Source organism: Megascapheus bottae, chromosome 10 (assembly GCF_031878675.1).
Source record: "Megascapheus bottae isolate mThoBot1 chromosome 10, mThoBot2.hap1, whole genome shotgun sequence".
Taxonomy (NCBI): Eukaryota; Metazoa; Chordata; class Mammalia; order Rodentia; family Geomyidae; genus Megascapheus; species Megascapheus bottae.
The window spans coordinates 52,019,364-52,038,360 of NC_143518.1; the positions used below are offsets into that span (position 1 = coordinate 52,019,364).

The 18,997-nt window shown below is 43.1% G+C and overlaps 1 protein-coding gene across 2 annotated transcripts in view; it reads right to left on the reverse strand.

Annotated features, from left to right (window-relative positions):
- Positions 1-18,680, reverse strand: part of Traf3ip3 (TRAF3 interacting protein 3) — a 30,185-nt gene extending 11,505 nt beyond the window's left edge. The window contains exons 1-8 of one of the 2 annotated variants that reach the window (XM_090341271.1): positions 18,463-18,680; positions 13,773-14,187; positions 11,056-11,203; positions 10,878-10,941; positions 10,271-10,295; positions 9,970-9,999; positions 9,777-9,872; positions 1,201-1,272 (exon numbers count right to left, since the gene is read on the reverse strand). In XM_090341271.1, coding sequence (XP_090197397.1) covers positions 1,201-1,272; positions 9,777-9,872; positions 9,970-9,999; positions 10,271-10,295; positions 10,878-10,941; positions 11,056-11,203; positions 13,773-14,132 — 795 coding nt within the window. In that variant the 5' untranslated portion in view covers positions 14,133-14,187; positions 18,463-18,680. Of the gene's footprint in view, positions 1-1,200; positions 1,273-9,776; positions 9,873-9,969; positions 10,000-10,270; positions 10,296-10,877; positions 10,942-11,055; positions 11,226-13,772; positions 14,188-18,462 lie in introns of those variants that run through there. The other variant, XM_090341272.1, reaches the window with a different exon arrangement.
- Positions 18,681-18,997: the final 317 nt, after the last annotated feature.

Below are 18,997 nucleotides of genomic sequence, written 5' to 3' on the forward strand. Positions count from 1 at the left end.
AACTCCTGGTATATATCAGATTTTTAACACCTTGAGTCTAATTTATGGTAAGTGGAAAACATGTTCCTCTCATTGCACTGTTTTTTTAATTGCATTCTTATGTTAGACTTTTCAAAAATATCTTGCCTCTATTTCTATTTTTCCTGTTATGATGTTTGTAAATATATAATCTAGTAAAAAGTATATTAAACGTAAAAAGCCTGGTTGGCATATTTAAGTTCATAAGAGCTTAACAAAGCAGGTCATATTATAAACGATTCTTGATGGCAAGTCCAATGCTACTTTCTCTCACTCCGCATAAGTAAAGTCCACCAGCTGTTCCTCTCCTCCTAGCTTCATACTTTGCATATTCTCACTTGTTGGGCATCTACCATTTCTTAAGCATGGAATCAGATTTCTTGATTTTTTTTTGTAAGCCGAGATTAGGTCAGATGAAGAGATTACTGACGCTATATTGTCGGGGTCCTTCATCCCCAGTCCCTCCTGAGGAGGGATGGGGAAAAGCACACCCCAACCAGTCCAAGCTGTGAGAGGAGAGGGCCCACTGTCCTCCCGCACTCAGCCTTGCTTCTCCGGAGCACGAACAGAAACGCCACGCAGCTTCATCAAGGCAGGAATCTCTAAAACTCCCCTCCTTATATTGGGTGCGGGAGCCTATCAGCACAACAGGTGGGCAGGATAAAGAGGTCCACTTGTTTACCCCTACTACAGGTCTCAGCAGAAAGTTATTAGAATGGCATTGCTCGGCCCCCAACACTATATAAGGTCCCAGAACAAAAAATAAGAGCAATACTGTACCTTTCTTCTAAAGGGTGCACAAACTAAGAAACAAAACTCAGTTTTTCAGAACTTTCTTGTAACATCTAATCTGTTTGAATATTGGGACCTATGGAGTTAGCAGGGTACTACACATATTTATCAAAAGTAATTTTCTATAGTTGCGGGAGTTTTCTAGGTTTTCCAGTAGGCCATAACATTTTTAGTGCTGGATTCTTTCCCAGGGTGCAAAGGGGTGGATACTAGGAGAAAGAGAGGGGAGGATGCAGAACTCATATAATAGAGACTAAAATGAAAAATTTGCAAACAGAATAGGTATGTTAATTCATACCTGGTAGCACTTTCCTAGAAAGTAAGATTAAGATTCAAGTACACGCTTTACTTTTAGATTCATGGGCTGGAAACATCCTCCAGAATGCTTACCTGGGTACAAGCATAGAGCTGGTTTTCTAAGGACCTCAGTTTGCCTTTCAGTTTGTCCTCATTAAGTTGTCCCTAGAGAAAATAGGAGGAGATAATAAGCCTGTGACAAAATACGATCTGCAAAGAAATGTACTCTATTCCCAGCCCATGCCTGACACATGGCTCAAAAATGCTCATGTTACTAATTTATTTCAGGAAGTAGGGGGAGCAGAAGTGACAGCAGGATGTTTGAATGGGACTCTGGACTAGACAAGGACGATTCAGATTGGCCTCCTAAGTCTTCTTCTTTTTTTTTTTTTGCCAGTCCTGGGCTTGAGCTCAGGGCCTGAGCACTGTCCTTGGACTTTCTCAAGGCTAGAGCTCTACCACTTGAGCCTCAGCACCATTTCTGGCTTTTTTCTATGTATGTGGTGCCGAGGAATTGAACCTGGGTCTTCATGCATGCTAGGCAAGCACTTTAACCACTTGGCCAAACTCCTGGCCCCCAAGTCTTCTTTTTACCTTGAGGTTCTTTAGCAAATGGCTCAGGGACCATAGGAGAGAGTCACTGGAAGGAACACCTCTAAGATGTCCTTTTTTCTTCCCCTATAGGCACTTCTGCACCCCACATCTGTATAGAACCCCTGTATTATATAGAACAAATAGGCCAGTAAAGTCAGTTGCCAGTGACTCACCCTGTAATTCTAACTACTCAGGATGATGAGATCTGAGGATAATGGTTTGAAGCCAGCCCCAGTAGACAAATCCAAGCTCTTATGTCCAGTTTAACCCCTAAAAAGTCAGAAGTGGAAGTGTGGCTCAAGTAGAGCTGGTAGGACACCAGCTTTGAGGGGAAAAAGCCAAGCTAGGGTATGAAGTCCTGAGGTTAAGCCCAAGTACTGATGCTAAGCCCAAAATAAAAAAAAGAACAGGCTAGTAAGGCCAGTAAAGATAATGGGGGTCCCCCTTTCCTGGGAAAATAGGGATTCTGTCTTGCTTATGGCAAAATTGTGCACCTTTGTTTATCCATTTATATGCCCTCATCCATTTATATGTGGAAAGCTGTAATCCTCAGTACCTTAGAATATGTCCATATTTGGTATTGTCTTTTTTTTCTATTATGTGACTTTATATCTATAAATGGAGTGGATTTAATTTTAAGTTATACTTGAATTATATATAACTAAATACATATTTTTGTCCTTTCCAGTAAAATACATTTACAAAATACATTAGCCAGATGCCTGTAATTCTATCTGCCCAGGAGACTAAGATCTGAGGATCATGGTTTGAAGCCAGCCCAGGCAAGAAAATCTGTGAGACTCTTATTTCCAATTAGGTGTTTCTCAAGTGGTGAAAACTAGTTGAATAAAAAAGTTACCCTGAACAAGCATCAGCATTTATACCAAAAATTTAAATAAGTAAATGAATACAGTAATGAAAGCATCTCTTTTCTCGTGGGCAATTCTGACTCCCATAATCTCATTATTCAGAATTTTTTTCTCCTTTTAAAATTATTATTTAAATATATTATTTACATGGCTATTGTATCATGAAGGTTGATTATGCTAAAGCTCTGTTAGGTTAGAATTATTTGCTAATTTTCAATCAGCTAAATATTTATCATTTTTTCCTATGTCTTTGGAAGTTAATAAGACCATTTTCATAGAATTCTTGCAAACAATATCAAAATAACTGGTTATGAATTAGGTATTGTGTCTTTAAAGAACTAATTAAGTTACTATGAGGCCATTAGGCTGGGCAGTAATTCAGCATGGAGATATGTTCATAAAGAGAGGAGATCAGGACACCAGGATGGAATAAGAAGGGACCACATGGAAACAAAGAGGAAAGATAGACACCATTAACCCGAGGAGAAACCAATCTTTTTCTTTTTCTTTTTTTATGGGGCTTGAACCCAGGGCCTGGATGCTAAGAGCTCAAGCCTCATGTTCTACCACTTGAGCCACTTCCCTACTTTCAGCTTTTTTGATGGTTGGTTGGAGATAAGTCTCTTGGATTTATCTACCTGGGCTGGCTTTGAACACTGGTCTTCAGATCTTAGGCTCAACAGTAGCTAGGGTTACAGGTTTGAGCTACCAATGCTCTGGAATACAATGCCTTTTTAATTTTTGTGTGTTGCTGAGTGTAGAACTTGGAGCCTTGTGCATCTAGGTAACAGCATTTTGAACTGTCTAAGAAAAGAAAAAAGTGGGCAGGATAAGACCTTCTGTTTTTAAATTTTTCAACATTTCAGCTGAGTTGCTAACAACTTACCTCTTGCTTTTTTTTTTTTTTGTGCCAGTTGTGGGGCTTGAAGTCAGGGCCTGAGCACTGTCCTTGGACTTTTCTCAAGGATAGAGCTTTACCACTTGAGTCACATACCACTTCCAGGTTTTTTCTATCTGTGTGGTACTGAGGAATCAAACCCTGGTCTTCGTGCATGCTAGGCAAGCACTCTACCACTAGGTCAAACTCCCAGCCACCTCCTGCCTTTTTTCCTCCCTACATATATACTTCCTTCTTTTTGCAAGGTAGGGATGTTATTCTCAGGAGGGTCTTGGCAGTGGGGCAGAGGCGAGGGTGGGGAGAAATAGGGTTTGAGGTGCCACAAGGATAGCAAGTTCCCCAGAGAAATAGCCATGGGCCTTGTTACCAGTAACTGGTTTTCATATTCTTTCTCTGACTTTTTCATCCAAGCCATGTGGGATGCTTGTGGTTTCTAGAAATTCCACTTATCTTCTGACTGGGATATTGTGGATCCTCTCAGTCAGAGGCCTGGATGTTTTCAATCCTCATGGAAGTTGAGGTCTGTAACAGAGTAGGGACAGAGGAAGGGCCTCTTTTTTCAGGTCTACGTCCTTAGATGAGTGTTGGGGTGCCTTGGGGAGGCAGGAAGTGGTATTGCACAGCACAACTCCTGTTTTGATCTAGTTTGACTAATTCTTCTAACCATGGGGGTTGGGGGGAGGGGTGCCCCCACCCTTTCAGCTTCCTGTGTTACTCAGCTTGGCCTTGCAAAAGCAAAAAACTTTGCCAAAACCAAGTTTTTTAAGTGACTCCTGCTATTAATGTTTTTCCCCAATGTCTCATGGGAGAGAAAGAGAGCTGGAAAGCCAGGGATATGGCATCTATAATAACTACAGGGCTTGGGGACAGATGAAAGAGATGGACAAAGACTTCTACTGTTTGAGCCTTGGGGTAAGTGGTAAATCTGCTGCCTTCCCCAAGTGGCCTATTCATCCTCAAGTCCTGAAATCAGCTGGTGCCACCCATCTGCCCTGGTTTGTATCTACCGATTCCATGCATTTTCCTTTGCCTGGATTCTTCTGAAGAATGTGATCAAACCCACCATGTTTAAGGATTGCCTGTCTTGTTGGAACTCGAAAAGAAAACAGGACCCAAATACTGACAAATGTCTGCAGCCTCCTATAATTTTTTGAATAGTTTCCTCCCTCCTCTGTCCTGTAGTATGGCTTTTGTTCAACATTTTGCCTTGTCTGGCTACTTTTGTATTTTAGTTCAACCCTAGATTACTTTTCCGTTCATGTTGCAATACTAGACAATTCACTTGGTCCCTTCAGTGGAGATAAAGGGCCACCCAAGTTTTGGGGCTTGAACAAAATCTTGTGCACAGCTCTGCCTTCCCAGACTTCCCAGGGCAGGCATGAAAGCTATAGCCAAGTTGTTGCAAATGGGCCATGTAGTTTCTTGATCTGAGCCCCAGTTGTCTCTGCACTGGAGCCCAGAGTTACAGTATGTGGGAAGAATCATTTCTTACAGGGCTGCTTCTGACCTTCTAGGCAGAAGAGCCTAGAGTCCAGAGGACACAGTTAATTGTAAGTAAAATCGAAATCATATACACATGGTGCCAGTCTGAGGGCTTCAGCTCCCGCTTCTGCTTAGTTTCCCCCTCCCGCCTCTCTGTTCTCTGAAACACTGCCAACTCACCACAGAAACCCAGCCCCAGCTCGTCTGTTGTAGCAGAGGTTGCGTAGGACTTGTAACCAATCCCCTGCTATTCTGTCATCTCAAGATCGTGACTCTACTCTGCAGATCTGAAAACCCAATGGTATCCTGTTCTTGTTTTTGTATTGCCCAATGCCTATTGAATTTTTATCAACTGGTTAAATACTTTCTACTCTGAAGGTTGTGACCAATACAGCATTCTCAGCAGCAGCCTGGGCTACATGAGGATTCCATTTAGAAATGGAAGCAATGGTGTGTTTATCCTTGGGGTTCTAATAGCTCAGTCGGAGCATTACTACACGTGCAGGTTCAACTCAGGGTGGCCTAATGAAAAAAGTGAGCTGTGAACCAGGCTGGATGTCCAAGTCCTGGTTTGAATTATTACTCTATTCAATAATATTTTATTATTATTCTAATTATCTTTCCAGACACCACAAAGGTATCTGACAAGAGTTGTCCTTCCAGTGAAGTTGAAGCTTTCATGGAGTGATAGAGTTCCTTTATCATATTTGAAAAGTAGGAGCTCTTAATGGAAGAGCTGGAGACTATTTTGTTTAAAAAAATGGGAGAGGGTGGGGATGGAGAAGAGTGAGGATTGGGAGGGGTTGGAATAGGGAGGGGAAAAAAACAAAACCAGAGAACTTCTGCTCTATGGCTGGAGAATGGGTGAAACTCTCCTTGAAGTTTATGCTAGACATGGATCTTAAAATATCTTCCTCATCTCCACCAAGCTTGTTATAATTCAAGTTCTGAGTGCAGCTTATTTAGGTTGAGTCTCTACTGCTCCCATCCCCACTCAGAGCCAGGGTCCTTATTGTTGGAGAAACTTTCAAACACTACTGCTACTCATACCTGTAATCCTAGCTATTTAAGAAGGAGTTGAGATCTGAGGAATGGTTCAAAGCCAGTCTGGGCAGAAAAATTCTGGTGAATCTCTTATCTCCAATAAAGTATTCAAAAAAAACCAGAAGCAGTGCTGTGGCTCAAAGTGGTAGAGCACTAGACCTGAGCACAAAGAGGCTCACGGCCCAGGCCCTGAATTCAAACTCCACAACTGGAGCAAAAAAGTAAAAAAAAAAAAGGAAGGAAGAAAGAAAAGCAAGCAAACAAGCTAGCTAGCTTAGGGACAGCACCTTGGCCCTGGGTTCAAACCCAGGATTAGCACCAAAACAAAAGAATAAAAACAACAAACCCCACTACTGATAATTAACTTTCAATTTAGTTTCACGATAAGGGTTAAGCACACTGTAAGGTGCTAAATGTGGGACTTTTGACCCAAATCAGCTGCTTCTTGCCTAGAGCAGCATTTCTCAAACTAGAGACAGCATGTATTCATGTGCGTTCAAAAAGTTTGCAGTCACACAAGAGTGTGCACATGTGTATAAATGTGTCTTCCCTTTAAAAAGGGGTTTCATACACTATTTTAAATTTGATACTGTATACATTACTTAAAGATAATTAAAAGATAAAAATAAGCCAGGTGTAATGGCTCAGGCCTATAACGCTAGCTACTCAGGAGGCTGAGATCTGAGGATCAAGGTTCAAAGCCAGCCCAGGCACAAAAGAACCTGAGAGAGAATCTTATCTCCAATTAACCTCTAGAAAACAGGAAGTGGGGCTTAGCTCAAGGGTAGAGCAGTAGCTTTAAGCCGAAGAGCTCAAGGACAGCCCCTAGGCCAAGTTCAAACCCCATGACCACCCCCCTCTGTTGAACTGTTCAACAGAAAAAGGTTCCAGTCTCATAATTTGAAAGCTGTCTGAGGTTCTTTCTTTAGTACTATGATATTCCAGTCACATTCCATGCTTTTTGATATTTAGGCTAGGAAACAATCTGGTTCCTTTAAACGTTCTTTTCCTTTTTACTCCTTTTGTCCATTACTCTACTTCTGTGCTGACTGAAAGCTGCACATCCCTCAGGACTCAGCTACTTTGACCTCTTGCTAGTGGAACCTTCCCTCTTCCCTGTATCACATTATATAATTGTCATAATTTTTTTTGGTCAGTTGTGGGGCTTGAACTCGGGGCCTAGGTGCTGTCCCTGAGTTCTTTTGCTCAAAGCTAGTTTTCTACCACTTTGAGCCACATTCCACTTCTCATTTTCTGGTGGTTAATTGGCAATCAGAGTCTCATGTATTTTCCTGCCTGGCCTGGCTTTGAACTTTGATCCTTAGAGCTCAGCCACCTGAGTAGCTAGGAGTATAGACGTAAGTCACCAATGCCTAACTACCACTATCATTGTATCATACTGTTGTAGAGTACATTATATCACTCTGTCTTCCTCCTTAAGAGCCAAGACTCTACTTTTGAAGCACAGGGTCCAGCAGCAAGTTGGAACCTATCAAATGTCTGTTGGACAATTGTGAGTGCGATGATCTTAGTTTGGTGCAGCACCGGAAACCACCTGGCACACACTGCTGTCTGCTCCAGGCTCGCGCTCTGCCAATGTAAATGACTTCCTCTCAACTCCAGGTTCAGTGACTGCCGTGAGGAGGAAATGCTGAGCTTGAGAAGTCCTTTAAATATCACTGCACATTTCTTGGCTCTGTCTCCTACCTTCTCCTTGTTCCTTTGTCTAAGCACAAGACGTCCTCTTGGTAGGGCACAATGTTTATGGAGGCTACTGGGTTTCATGCTGCGTCTTACTGTATCCTATCAGTAGTAGCATCATCCTGCTTGAAAATATGAACATACCAGTTTTACTACGGAGTCTGAAAAATCCGTGAGAGTCCTTGAGACCCTTTTACATGATCTTCAGCCTTTCTTTTCTTTGACTAATTGTATTTGTAATCAACTTTGCTTCACAGACATCAAATGAATGTATTGCAAGAAATTGAACCCACCTGAAAACAGGAGAATTTAGCAGTCTTTTGTTCAGGTAGATATTAAGTGAAAAAATGTAAAACAATGCTACTCCCTTCACAAGAAATGGGGTGTAGCTCAAGTAGTAGAATGTTAAGCCCTAGTTTCAATCCCCAGTATTGGGAGCAAAATATTTTATATTTGTATATCATAATTTACTTCTACTACTACTAGTACTAGTTTATTTTTTGTGACGGTCCTGAGGCTTGAAGGAGCTTGTGCACTGTCTCTGAGCTTTTTTGCTCAAGACCACTTTTTGCTTTACCACTTTAGCCACAGTTCCACTTCCAGTGTTTGGTGCTTAATTGGCAATAAGAGTCTCACGGACTGGGGCCGGGAATTTGGCCTAGTGGTTAAAGTGCTTGCCTAGCATGCATGAAGACCAGGGTTTGATTCCTCGGTACCACATACATAGAAAAAAGTCGGAAGTGGTGCTGAGGCTCAAGTGGTAGAGCTCTAGCCTTGAGAAAGTCCAAGGACAGTGCTCAGGCCCTGAGCTCAAGCCCAGGACTGGTAAAAAAAAAAAAAAAAAAAAAAAAAGAGTCTCACGGACTTTACTGTTCAAGTTGTCTTCAAATTGCGATCCTCAATCTCAGCCTCCTGAGTAGCTAGGATTATAGGTATGAGCCACCCATGCCCTGCCCTTGCCTTGTTAGTTCAAAATTAATAAATATTTCTAAGTTTCTGTAATTATTAAGAGGCATGTTCTAATATGATAAATATAAAAAGCACTTTGGAATTTCAGTAATTAAGAAAATAGTACAAAAGGTCCTAGGATTATAAATGAAGATGAAGAACCATTTTTTTCTATAATATCTAACCACTATATGTTGCCTGCTTTTTATCTCCTGCCTAAGTTACTATTTCTGCTTCTACATTTGCCTGGCAAATATTTCCATAACTATAGACATTCCCTTGGTTCTCTTCTTGGGAATCATTCATTCCAGATTTTAGTGTAGTATATCCTGAACACATGTTTCCCCCCTTATCTTTGTATTGCTTAGGCATCTGTCTCCTGTACAAAATCATGAATTCTGTAAATGCAGGAGTGCTGCCTAAACAATCTCATTATTTCTGATGCTGTCTCAGAGCTCTGTAGGAAGAACATGATTTGTGAATGTGTATAGAAATAATAGATTAAAATTAGAGTCCTGATCTTTTGAGGTTCCAGTTCTTTCACTAACTAGCTATGAAACTTTGGGCAAGTTACTTGGCCTCTTTAAGACTTTATTTCTTCAGGGGAAAAATGAGATGAGACTAGATGATATCTAAGGTCCTTTCCCACTCTGACACTCATGTCTGGGGGCAGGCTGGCGTGGATGAATATTGGTATGAAAAAAAAAATCACAGACATTAACCATGCTCTCCCTTCCCATACCTCTTGTTACATCCTAGTATACATTTTTTGTTTCTTTGTTTTTGGCTAGTTCTGCGGTTGATCTCATGGCGTAGGCTCTGTCCCTGAGATATTTTGCTCAAGGCTAGTGTTTTACCATATGAACCACAGCTCTACTTCTAGCTTTCTTGGGTACTTTAGTGGAGATAGGAGTCTCATGGACTTTCCTGCCTGAGCTGGCTTTAAACCACAATCCTCAGATCTCAGCCTCCTGAGTAGCTAGGATTGCAGGTGTGAGGCATTGGCAACTAGCTCCCAACATACTGTTCAGTTGTAAGACAGTCTCTGTTCTTGCTAGATGGTATGCCAAGAAAAATGCAATGGGTACATACAGAAATACATTAGCTTTATCCAAAGATTTTTTATCACTTACCTTCCAAGAGCTGTCAGAAGCCTGAATCAGGGTAGACAGCAAGTCTTGGAGAACCACCATTTTCTGTTTTAGGAGCAGTTCCCTTTGTAGAGCCTCCTGAAGTGCAAAATGCAAGAGGATAATATTAACCTGGATGAGAAAGCTGGAGTATGTGAAGGGATACAGTGACTGTAGAGGTTGCCAGGCCACTTACTTTGAGGTACTCTGAAAGCTGGATGATTTCCTAGAAAGAAAGAGAAAAGGGACATTCAGAAAGACTCAGTCTCTTGAAATACTAGAATGTAGAACTAGGGTCTTAGCTGGCTCCTGGGTGACAGCTCTCTGAGTGTTAAGTCTGACATGGTACCTACCCTTAAGCCTGCATACATGCTCAACACCCTCTGGTAATCCATGAAGATATCCCTCCATCCCAGTGTGAGTATATCAGGGAATACCAGAATGTCAGGGCTTAGAAGCCATTTGACCTAGCTTCTTCAAAGTGATGATTTTCTTACCTTATCCAGAATAGCAACTCCATAACTGGGAAGAGAAAAACAAAACATGACAGTGAGCCAAAAGATCAAGCAAGTTAGGAAGCAGTTGCTTCTGGGATCCTTTCTGGAAAGCAAGTAGGATGGTGAAGGGACTTCTCTTTGTCAATTAAAGATGAAAAAAGATAAATGGCTGGGTGTTGGTAGCTTACACCAGTAATCCTAACAACTCTGGAGAGAGAGACCTGAGGACTGGAAGTCTGGCTGGGAGTTTGGCCTAGTGGTAGAGTGCTTGCCTAGCATGCACGAAGACCCAGGTTTGATTCCTCGGTACCACATATACATAGAAAAAGCCAGAAATGGTGCTCAGACTCATGTGCTAGAGCTCTAGCTTTGAGAAAGCTGGAAGTGGTACTGTGGCTCAAGTAGTAGAGTGCTAGCCTTGAGCAAAAGAAGCTAAGGGACAGTACCCAGGCCCTGAGTTCAAGCCCCAGTACTGGCACACTAGAGTACACACGCGCGCGCGCGCACACACACACACACACACACACACACACACACACACACACACACACACGAGAAATGGATGAGATGTATGAAGGCTAGAGGCATAAACATGTCAGGAACTCACTCGGTTTGCTGACTGGCATCATTCTTAATTGTTGACTGTGCCTTTTCTGCCTTTGTCTGCGTGCCTGAGAGACAGAGGATAAAGTGATTCAGAAATGGGAAGGGGCAGAGACTTTCCATTGCTAATGAGCTGGGCTAATAGGCAGGATTTTCCACAGATGAGGGAGCTCTGCTCTTACCCCGGTGGTGTCTGTGTGGCTTCTTGGTGGGAGAGGCTTGTAGTAGAAAGGCCCCAGTCTGTGAGGAGTGATGAGTCGACAGATCTCCCTGGATACTTGTGGAAGGATGATGCTGAATTGGTGACACCTGAGAGCTGGTTCCTGTCACCTTAGAAAGCAAGTGAGAGATACTGAAAAAAGAATCAATTAGAAGAAATTTCCAGATGATATTTTGAAGGGGAACTGGTGATTGGGTTGGTTAATTCCAACTCCCAATTTAATGGCAGAGCCTTTGAGAAATAAATATGTTAGATAGTGAAGCCCTCATGAATAAGATTTGTGCCCTTGTCAGAAGATACATGATAGACCTTGCTTGCATCCTTGCCTGCTTTCCATCCTGGGTGAATACAATGTGTATATATGGAAGTGTCCCGCCCGACTTCAGATCTGCTGGAATCTTCCAGACTCCAGAATTGTGAGAACTAACTTTGTGTATATTCTTTAAGCTACCCTGTATGGGAGTTTGTTATAGTAATCCAAACGGTCTGAGTTGGGAATAAATAATCTGAGTTGGGAATAAATAATCTGGGTTCAGATCTTGCCTTTTTGGTCTCAGTTCCCTGCCAGTGCAATGAAGATTGAAAGCTGCTTCCTTCACCCTTGTCTAAAGCTGCAGAATCACTGAGGTTTTGTGTGAAGAGAAGGCAAAGTAGGTAGTTATCGTGAGAATGCTGTAGTGTGGGGTTGTCACAATTTAGAGTGCTCTTTTTATATTCATGTTGAAACAAATTCAAAAAGTCTACTGTTCCTTTCTGGATCATACTAGTATTCTCTGTGAGTTACATAGACTTAGCTTCATTATCTCACAGGCCCACAGAAAGCAGAGGTAGCCTAGAGAAGCCAGGGAAGGCTTCCTGGATCAGGCAATGTAATGGAGTCAGAATGGTGCAAGGAAAAAAGATAAGTAGGAACTGTAGCCTTACAGAAGAAAATGTGTGTGTGTGTGTGTGTGTGTGTGTGTGTGTGTGTGTGTGTGTGTGTGTCTGTCTGTCTGTCTGTCTGTCTGTCTATCTGTCTGTCTGTGTAGAGGCATCAAGATGACTGGCCTGTGTTCCTGAAATATAACAAGCCTTCAAAATATTTGATGGATGAGAGCTGAATGAAAATTATAAGACAGGTAGAAGGTATGCATAGATGGCTGAAATTTGACCGATACTAGATATAGCAATGATGTTATTTTTTTCTTTTAGTTTTTCTTTTTTTTATTATCTTTAAGTAGTTGTACAAAGGACAAGACAGACAAGTTTATGAGCACAAGACACCTTGATCAATGTCATCCCTGTCAACATTCTCACCCATCATTGACCTATCTACTCCTTCCCTCACTATTTAATTTTGCAGAATTTACACCAATTTTTTGATTAAATTCTCTTTTAGTTTCTTCTTCCTTCCTGTACCTCTTTCCCCTTGGCCCCACTCCACTCCCTTCAACTACCCCCTGCCTGGTATTTATTTCATTGACTTTGCCTTTCTAAGGAAGCATGCTAGTGGAATTCCCCCTTGAATCTATCACAGTTCAGTTGATACATTTGTGTGCACTTGCATACCACTCAATGTGGTATATAGGCCTGTATGCAGGCAATAGAGAAGAACATTCCAATGAGGTTATTTTTGTAATTATTTTTTCTCTCCTAGAAGGTAAAGACAAAACAAAAAAGTGCTAAGCAAATAAAACCATCCCAACATCTTCCTCTGAATGTGCAAGTGGCTAGAATCATTATGATTCATATTTCACAGATGGCTTTTTAAAATTTTTTCTTTTTTTCTCTTTTTTTTGGGGGGGTCATGGGGCTTGATCACATCCTTGGCACTGTCCCTGAGCTCTTCAGCTCAAGGCTACCACCCTACCCTTGAGCCAAGCCCCACTTCCCGTTCTCCAGAGGTTAACTGGAGATAAGAGTCTTAGGTCCTTATATGGAAACAAGAGCCATATAATGTGTGATTGTTGTTGTTAATGTACTATGTTATTTCTCATCTCTTTTGCTGTCCCTTGGTTATCTCATCTTGTTACAGTATCTTACCTTGTTATCTGGTATATTATATATATGTTTATTTGAAATAGGATAGGGTAGGGGAGAAAACAAGATGAGGGGAGGAGGTGGGGGGAGGGAAATCAGGACAAAAAATATGAGAAGGGTTATCAATGTTTGTGAAGTAATGCACCTTCTATCTGGTGAATGTAATGTAATCCTTCTATTAATTACAATTTAAAAAAAAAAAAAAAGAGTCTCAGGTCCTTTTGTGCCCTGGCTGGCTTTGAATCTTAATCCTCAGATTTCAGCCTCCTGAGTAGCTAGGACTATAGGTGTGAGCCACCATGCCCAGCTTCACAGATGGCTTTAAAGGTATATTTCTGTGGCTTGTTATTAACTTCTGGGCACTATGGCAGATTACCATAGCATAGTAATACATGCTATGATATAGGTATGCTAATATAGTAGCATATGCTAATATGTTATATATGTATACGTCCACATGTACGTATTATATGCTGATATGTCATATAAGCTAATGTGCATAACATTTGCGTGTTAATGCATGCAAATGTACTAATAGTATATTATTATATGGCTGTACAAGAGGGGACTTTTAATCCCTTGATAGTGGCCTTGAACCCATCCATTCCCATGGTGTTCCCTCTACCCCCACAACATAGTATGTGTCTGGGTATGACCCACCTGCTGTACAGAAGATGGGATTCTGTTGACACAGAAGAGTAGCTCCTTGAGGGCATTTGTCTGGCTTGTCCCTCTGCCTGGCCTCCTGGAGGGACCTTGCTCCTTAGCCTGGGGATGCCGGGCCTGACTTTTCTCCTCCACTTCCAAGTTCCTTCTCCTGAAGAACTGCTGTTGTCGGGCTCTCTGGAGCTGCTCTCTGTGCTGAGTCCGCAGCGCCTTCCCCAGCTGGCGGCAAGTGGTCACGTTGGGGCGGCAGCGCCGACTCTCTCGGGTCTCTTGACGGCGCTCACACTTAGCTTCATAGCTCTCAACCCACCGGGCCAAGCCAGGGCACGGCCTGGAGTCTGGGCTGATCATCATGACCTCCCTAGCACCTGTTGTGCTTGCTTCCAGTTCCTCGAATAGCTGCCCGGATCTGCCAGATGTCAAGAGGGAGGAGTCGTAAGAGGAGCAGAAAAATGACCATCTCCCCAGAGCACGGGGCAGAAATAACATGATCCATTGAGATGGGTTGAAAACCCATGATGCCACGGCATCAGACTAGGAGCCAGGACTCCTGAGCTCAATCCTTATTTCACTAACAAAACCCAATAAAAACAAATTTCTGCTTTCGTCTCTGTCCCTCCTGTCTAAAGAAGCAGGGTCTCTCTGGCTGCCATTTGTTCCATGTCTTCACAACCAACCATGTTTCTAAGTAAGGGAGACATGAGAAATGATTGATAAAACCTATAATGAAGTTGAGTGCTGGTGGCTTACCCTGTAATTCTAGCTACTCAGGAGACTGAGATTTGAGACTCACCATTTGAATCCAGCCCAGGAAGAAAAGATTAGGACACTAATCAGGAAATTCCTGGGCTAGAGGTATGGCTCAAGTAGAAAAGCATCAGTTGTGAGCAAGAGCTTGAGGCCCTGAGTTCAGTCTCTGGTATTTGTGTGCATCTTGTGCATGCATGTCCACACACATGACTCATAATGAGCATGTAGCTCTTTGAATGACATGTATTTGTTCCATTTCAAGATTTATAGAGAAATAATTAAATTGCCATCACATCTTTATGGCCAACCCTCTCCTGCCCCAACAGAAGAGGGAAAGTTACATCTCTACTTCTCTTTTAGCCCAGGTTGTTAATGCAGTAATTGTGTGACATTTCTTTAAGGCCTGGAGAGGGTCATTCAGGAAGACTGTACCCCTTTCACAAAATGACTGGTCTTGTGGCCAACACCCAGTGCTACCTTCTTGCTCCTTCCATAGCAACCAGTTTATGGGTCTAGAGTGACATGATTTGGAGAAAAACCTGCCATAATGTCAGGACATTGGTACCTGCAATGGCACATTCTTACTTCATACTCTGACTAGACTCTCTTAGCTACTGATGGAGACAAACCTGTACTGACTATCTGCCACATGCAGAGTATCTAAATCAATAGCTTTCAGAGAAGAGGATTCTATTTTTTTTTAAATCATCTCCCTATCAGGACTAAGTCTGGTGCCATATCTGCTTTTCTTAGTCCAGACACAGATTGTGTCACCTAGACCAGTGAGTGCTTGGTTTGTATTCAGTAAGGCCCCTGCAATCACAAAGAAACATACCCAACAAGCAAGGACAGTAACCTAAAGTCCCCAGGAAACAAGGCTCCATGATGAGGCCATCCTCCAAGCCCCACTATATTGCCTTACCAGATGTCCACATTGCACTCCAATCCTAATTCTCTTCCCCCCACCTTCTGTGCCTTTCTATTTCCTACTCTTTACACCTACTTTCTCCCACAAGTGACTGCTAGTTTTACTGAGTTGGGTGTGGAGTTGGATGAACAGGATTCTAGGCATCGGAAATTCTGTGCCCTGCCTCCTCTGCACACTGGAGTCAGACCAGGGACTGATGAAGGAAGAGGTACTCCCCCTCACAGCTGCTGCCTCTTCTCTCTGACCCATGACCTCACTATCCACACAACTTGGTTCCTGGCTAGGTCAAAGGAGGACATTTCAATCTTATCAATCAGCAGGCATTTGGTTTCTCTGGCCCCTCAGGTATATTCATAGGTTAAACAGATTCCACAGGTAATGACCTTTCTGCCCTTCGAGGCTCAGTATAATTCTGTAAGGGATATAATTGTAGGGGATGTGGGTGTGGCAATCTCACACTCTGGAGGAGCCTTGTGTGAACACTCTGATGTCTGACAGTTGAAGCTTGGTGAGGCTCACTGTGTATTGGTTAGTGCTGATCTCAGAAGAATGGTGAGATTGTCAGTGTTGTCCTCTGCATCCCATCTCTGAATGGCTCTTGCCTTTTTGTAGACTTTTCACCTCACTTCCACTCCCTGGGACATGCCTAGACTTCCCACCTGTCACTTTATTTAAAAACTTAGGAAAGAGCTGGGCACGGTGGCTCATGCCTATAATCCTAGCTACTCAGAGGGCTGAGATCTGAGGATAGCTGTTCAAAGTCAGCCCCAGCACTAAAGACCTTGAGACTCTTATCTCCAATTAATCACTAGAAAACTAGAAGTGGCGCTGTAGCTCAAGGATTAGGGCAGTAGCCTTGAGCTGAAGAGCTCGGGACAGTGCCCAGGCCCAGAGTCCCAGCCCCACAATTGACAAAACAAACAAGCAAACAAACAAAACTTAGAAAAGGATCAGAGAGACCCTATGGAGTTATAGATGATTCAGGATTATGGTGCATACCTGTGCCCTACTTCCTCTGGACAAGGAGTTCTAGAACCGACACTTATGGCATTTCTAGGCCATAACACTTGGCTAGTCTTCTAATGATAAAGGAGGAAAACCTGGCTCTGGGGACAGACTGTATGGAATCACATTCTGGCTCTGTAACTGCCTATAAGTGGATATTATTTGGACAAGTTATTGAACACCTTTAAGCCTCAGTATTCTCATTTATAAAATGGGGCTAAACCTACCTTGAAAATATATACCATATATCTAGTACATGGCACACATGTGCATTTTATAATAAATATAAGGTATTATCATGACTAGCATTATGGTGGTATTAGATGCCTAAGATGGTATTATAAAATAAAATCTCCAAGCTAAATGGGTACTCCTAGGAACAAGAATGCATGACTTCTCTTCCTCCTCCTCTTCCTCCTCCGCCTCCTCCTCCTCCTGCTCCTCTTTCTTCTTCCTTTTCTTCCTGGACTTTGGGCCTGAGCACTGTCCTTGGGCTTTCTCAGGGCTAGAACTCTACCACTTGAGCCCCAGCACTGTTTCTGGCTTTTTCTATGTATGTAGTACCAATTAATCGACTCCAGGTTTTTGTGCATGCTAGGCAAGCACTCTGCCACTAGGCTAAATTCCCAGCCCTGATTTCTTCTTTTGATTCCCCTAACCTCTTCCTCATTGAAGTGGAACCTTGTTTTCCAGCTGGAGGCAATGTAGCTCCAGTTTGAAATCACTTTTACTGCTCTTGTTTCTCTGACCTCTGAGTTTGGGCTGCAAGTAGAAAAGACTTCTCTGTAGTCTTGACACAGTCATGTTAAAGTGGCCAAGCAGAAAGGCAGGGAAGAGGTGAGAGTGAACAATTAGCATTCAGAGTGTTAACATCACACTACTGAAATGGGTGGTATGATGTCCCTCTCTGTTCAGCGTGGTTGTCTAGCGTTTCATAGTGGAGATAAATCCCCTTCCCCAATGTTGAGTCTGCCAACCTTCTGGCAGTGAAGAGGAAAGGGCTGTGGAGAGGAAGACAGGCCTGAGATGATGTATCTTTAAGCTCTCCACCTACACAGCCACTAAATGTGGCTGCTCTAGGGCCAGACATCAAATCTTATTACTCAGAGGAGGAGTTTCTGTAGATGTGGCCCCTGGGAGAAGGGCATGCCCCAGATCTTCTGCTTCCTATACCAGGTGGGATTTAATGTGACGTGGCTCCACTGAACAGAACCGTACCAGCCTTCTGAGTTGTCTTGACCATACTTACTTGTTTGGAATCAAGAAGCCCTGTGAGATGTCTGATGGACAGGAATAGGCTATTGAAAAAAGGAACTGATCCTTGTGGGGTTCAGAGAACGGTCATGTAGATACTAGCCAGGCTTTGGGGCATCTATGTGGTACTCCTGGGCAAGATGCTAGGGCCAATGGGAGCTCAGAGGAAGAGTTGGTACATGGGGACGGAGGCTTTCCTAACTGCCACAGGGAGAGGCCAGGTTGCTGCTTCTCACCTTACGTGGCTTGTCACTCACTGTTGGTGTAAGTCTCTAGACTTCCACTTCCTGGTAGTGCAACAGAGACTGATGTCTTCCTGCAGGTGTCTGTCCTTCCTAGTTCAAGCTCTCAGTGTTAGCTGAAGGAGAGAGATCTGCCCCTAAGCTTGGGAAAGGAAGGTATACATGAAGCGAAGGGGATTTCTACCTTGAAGAGAACCATGAAAGGGCATTTAATGTACATCAGTGCCACCAAATAGCTCAAACAGAAAGTCGTTTGACTCACCCCAAACCTGATCTGGATGGAGTAGAGGAGCAATGGGAGCTATTTCTCCATGCCTGGCTAGGGCTCTGGAATCCAATGCAGGATGATTTCTTGGTTACCCAAACATCAGCACTTTTACTATATTCTGACATCTATTTCTGTGCCTCCTTTACACCAAGAGAACTTGGGTAGTGCAGCTCCTTCTGACCCACCCCAAAGTCAAAGGCGCCAAACCTGAACACAAGACATCCTTCTGCCAATTACCTCCAGGTCTGCAGGTTCTTTTCTCTGCAGCTCAGGAAAGCATTCCTGGGAAGCTCTTGTCTGTGATCTCACATGGAACACAAGATGCGGCTGTGCGAAGCAGTCAATCCAAGGCTCTGGGCCCCCTTAAAATTTCCCTTCTGGTTCTGTCTTTCTTCTTGCAAAGCAGCCTTGCTGAAACAGGAAGCAGACAAAGCCACAGTGCTCACAAACCCCAGTTCCTCTCTCTTGCTCTCTGCAGATCTGAGTGGGCCCCTGAACAGTGGGGCCTCCCAGCACTGGGCTGAGGAGCTCCTCCCATCAGAGGGCACCACAGTCACCCTTTTTTCTGCTTACCAATTGGTCTGGGCCCTGTGAAATGGATCAAGTTGTGATCCATTTCTAGATTTAGACAAGGATAGGCCTCCGGGTCAGGCTCAATCCTTGCAGTTTTTATGGGTAGGAAAAAAATGCAGGGCTGGGAATGTGGCTTAGTGGTAGAGTGCTTGTCTAACATGCATGAAGCCCTGGGTTCCTCAGTACCATCTAAACAGAA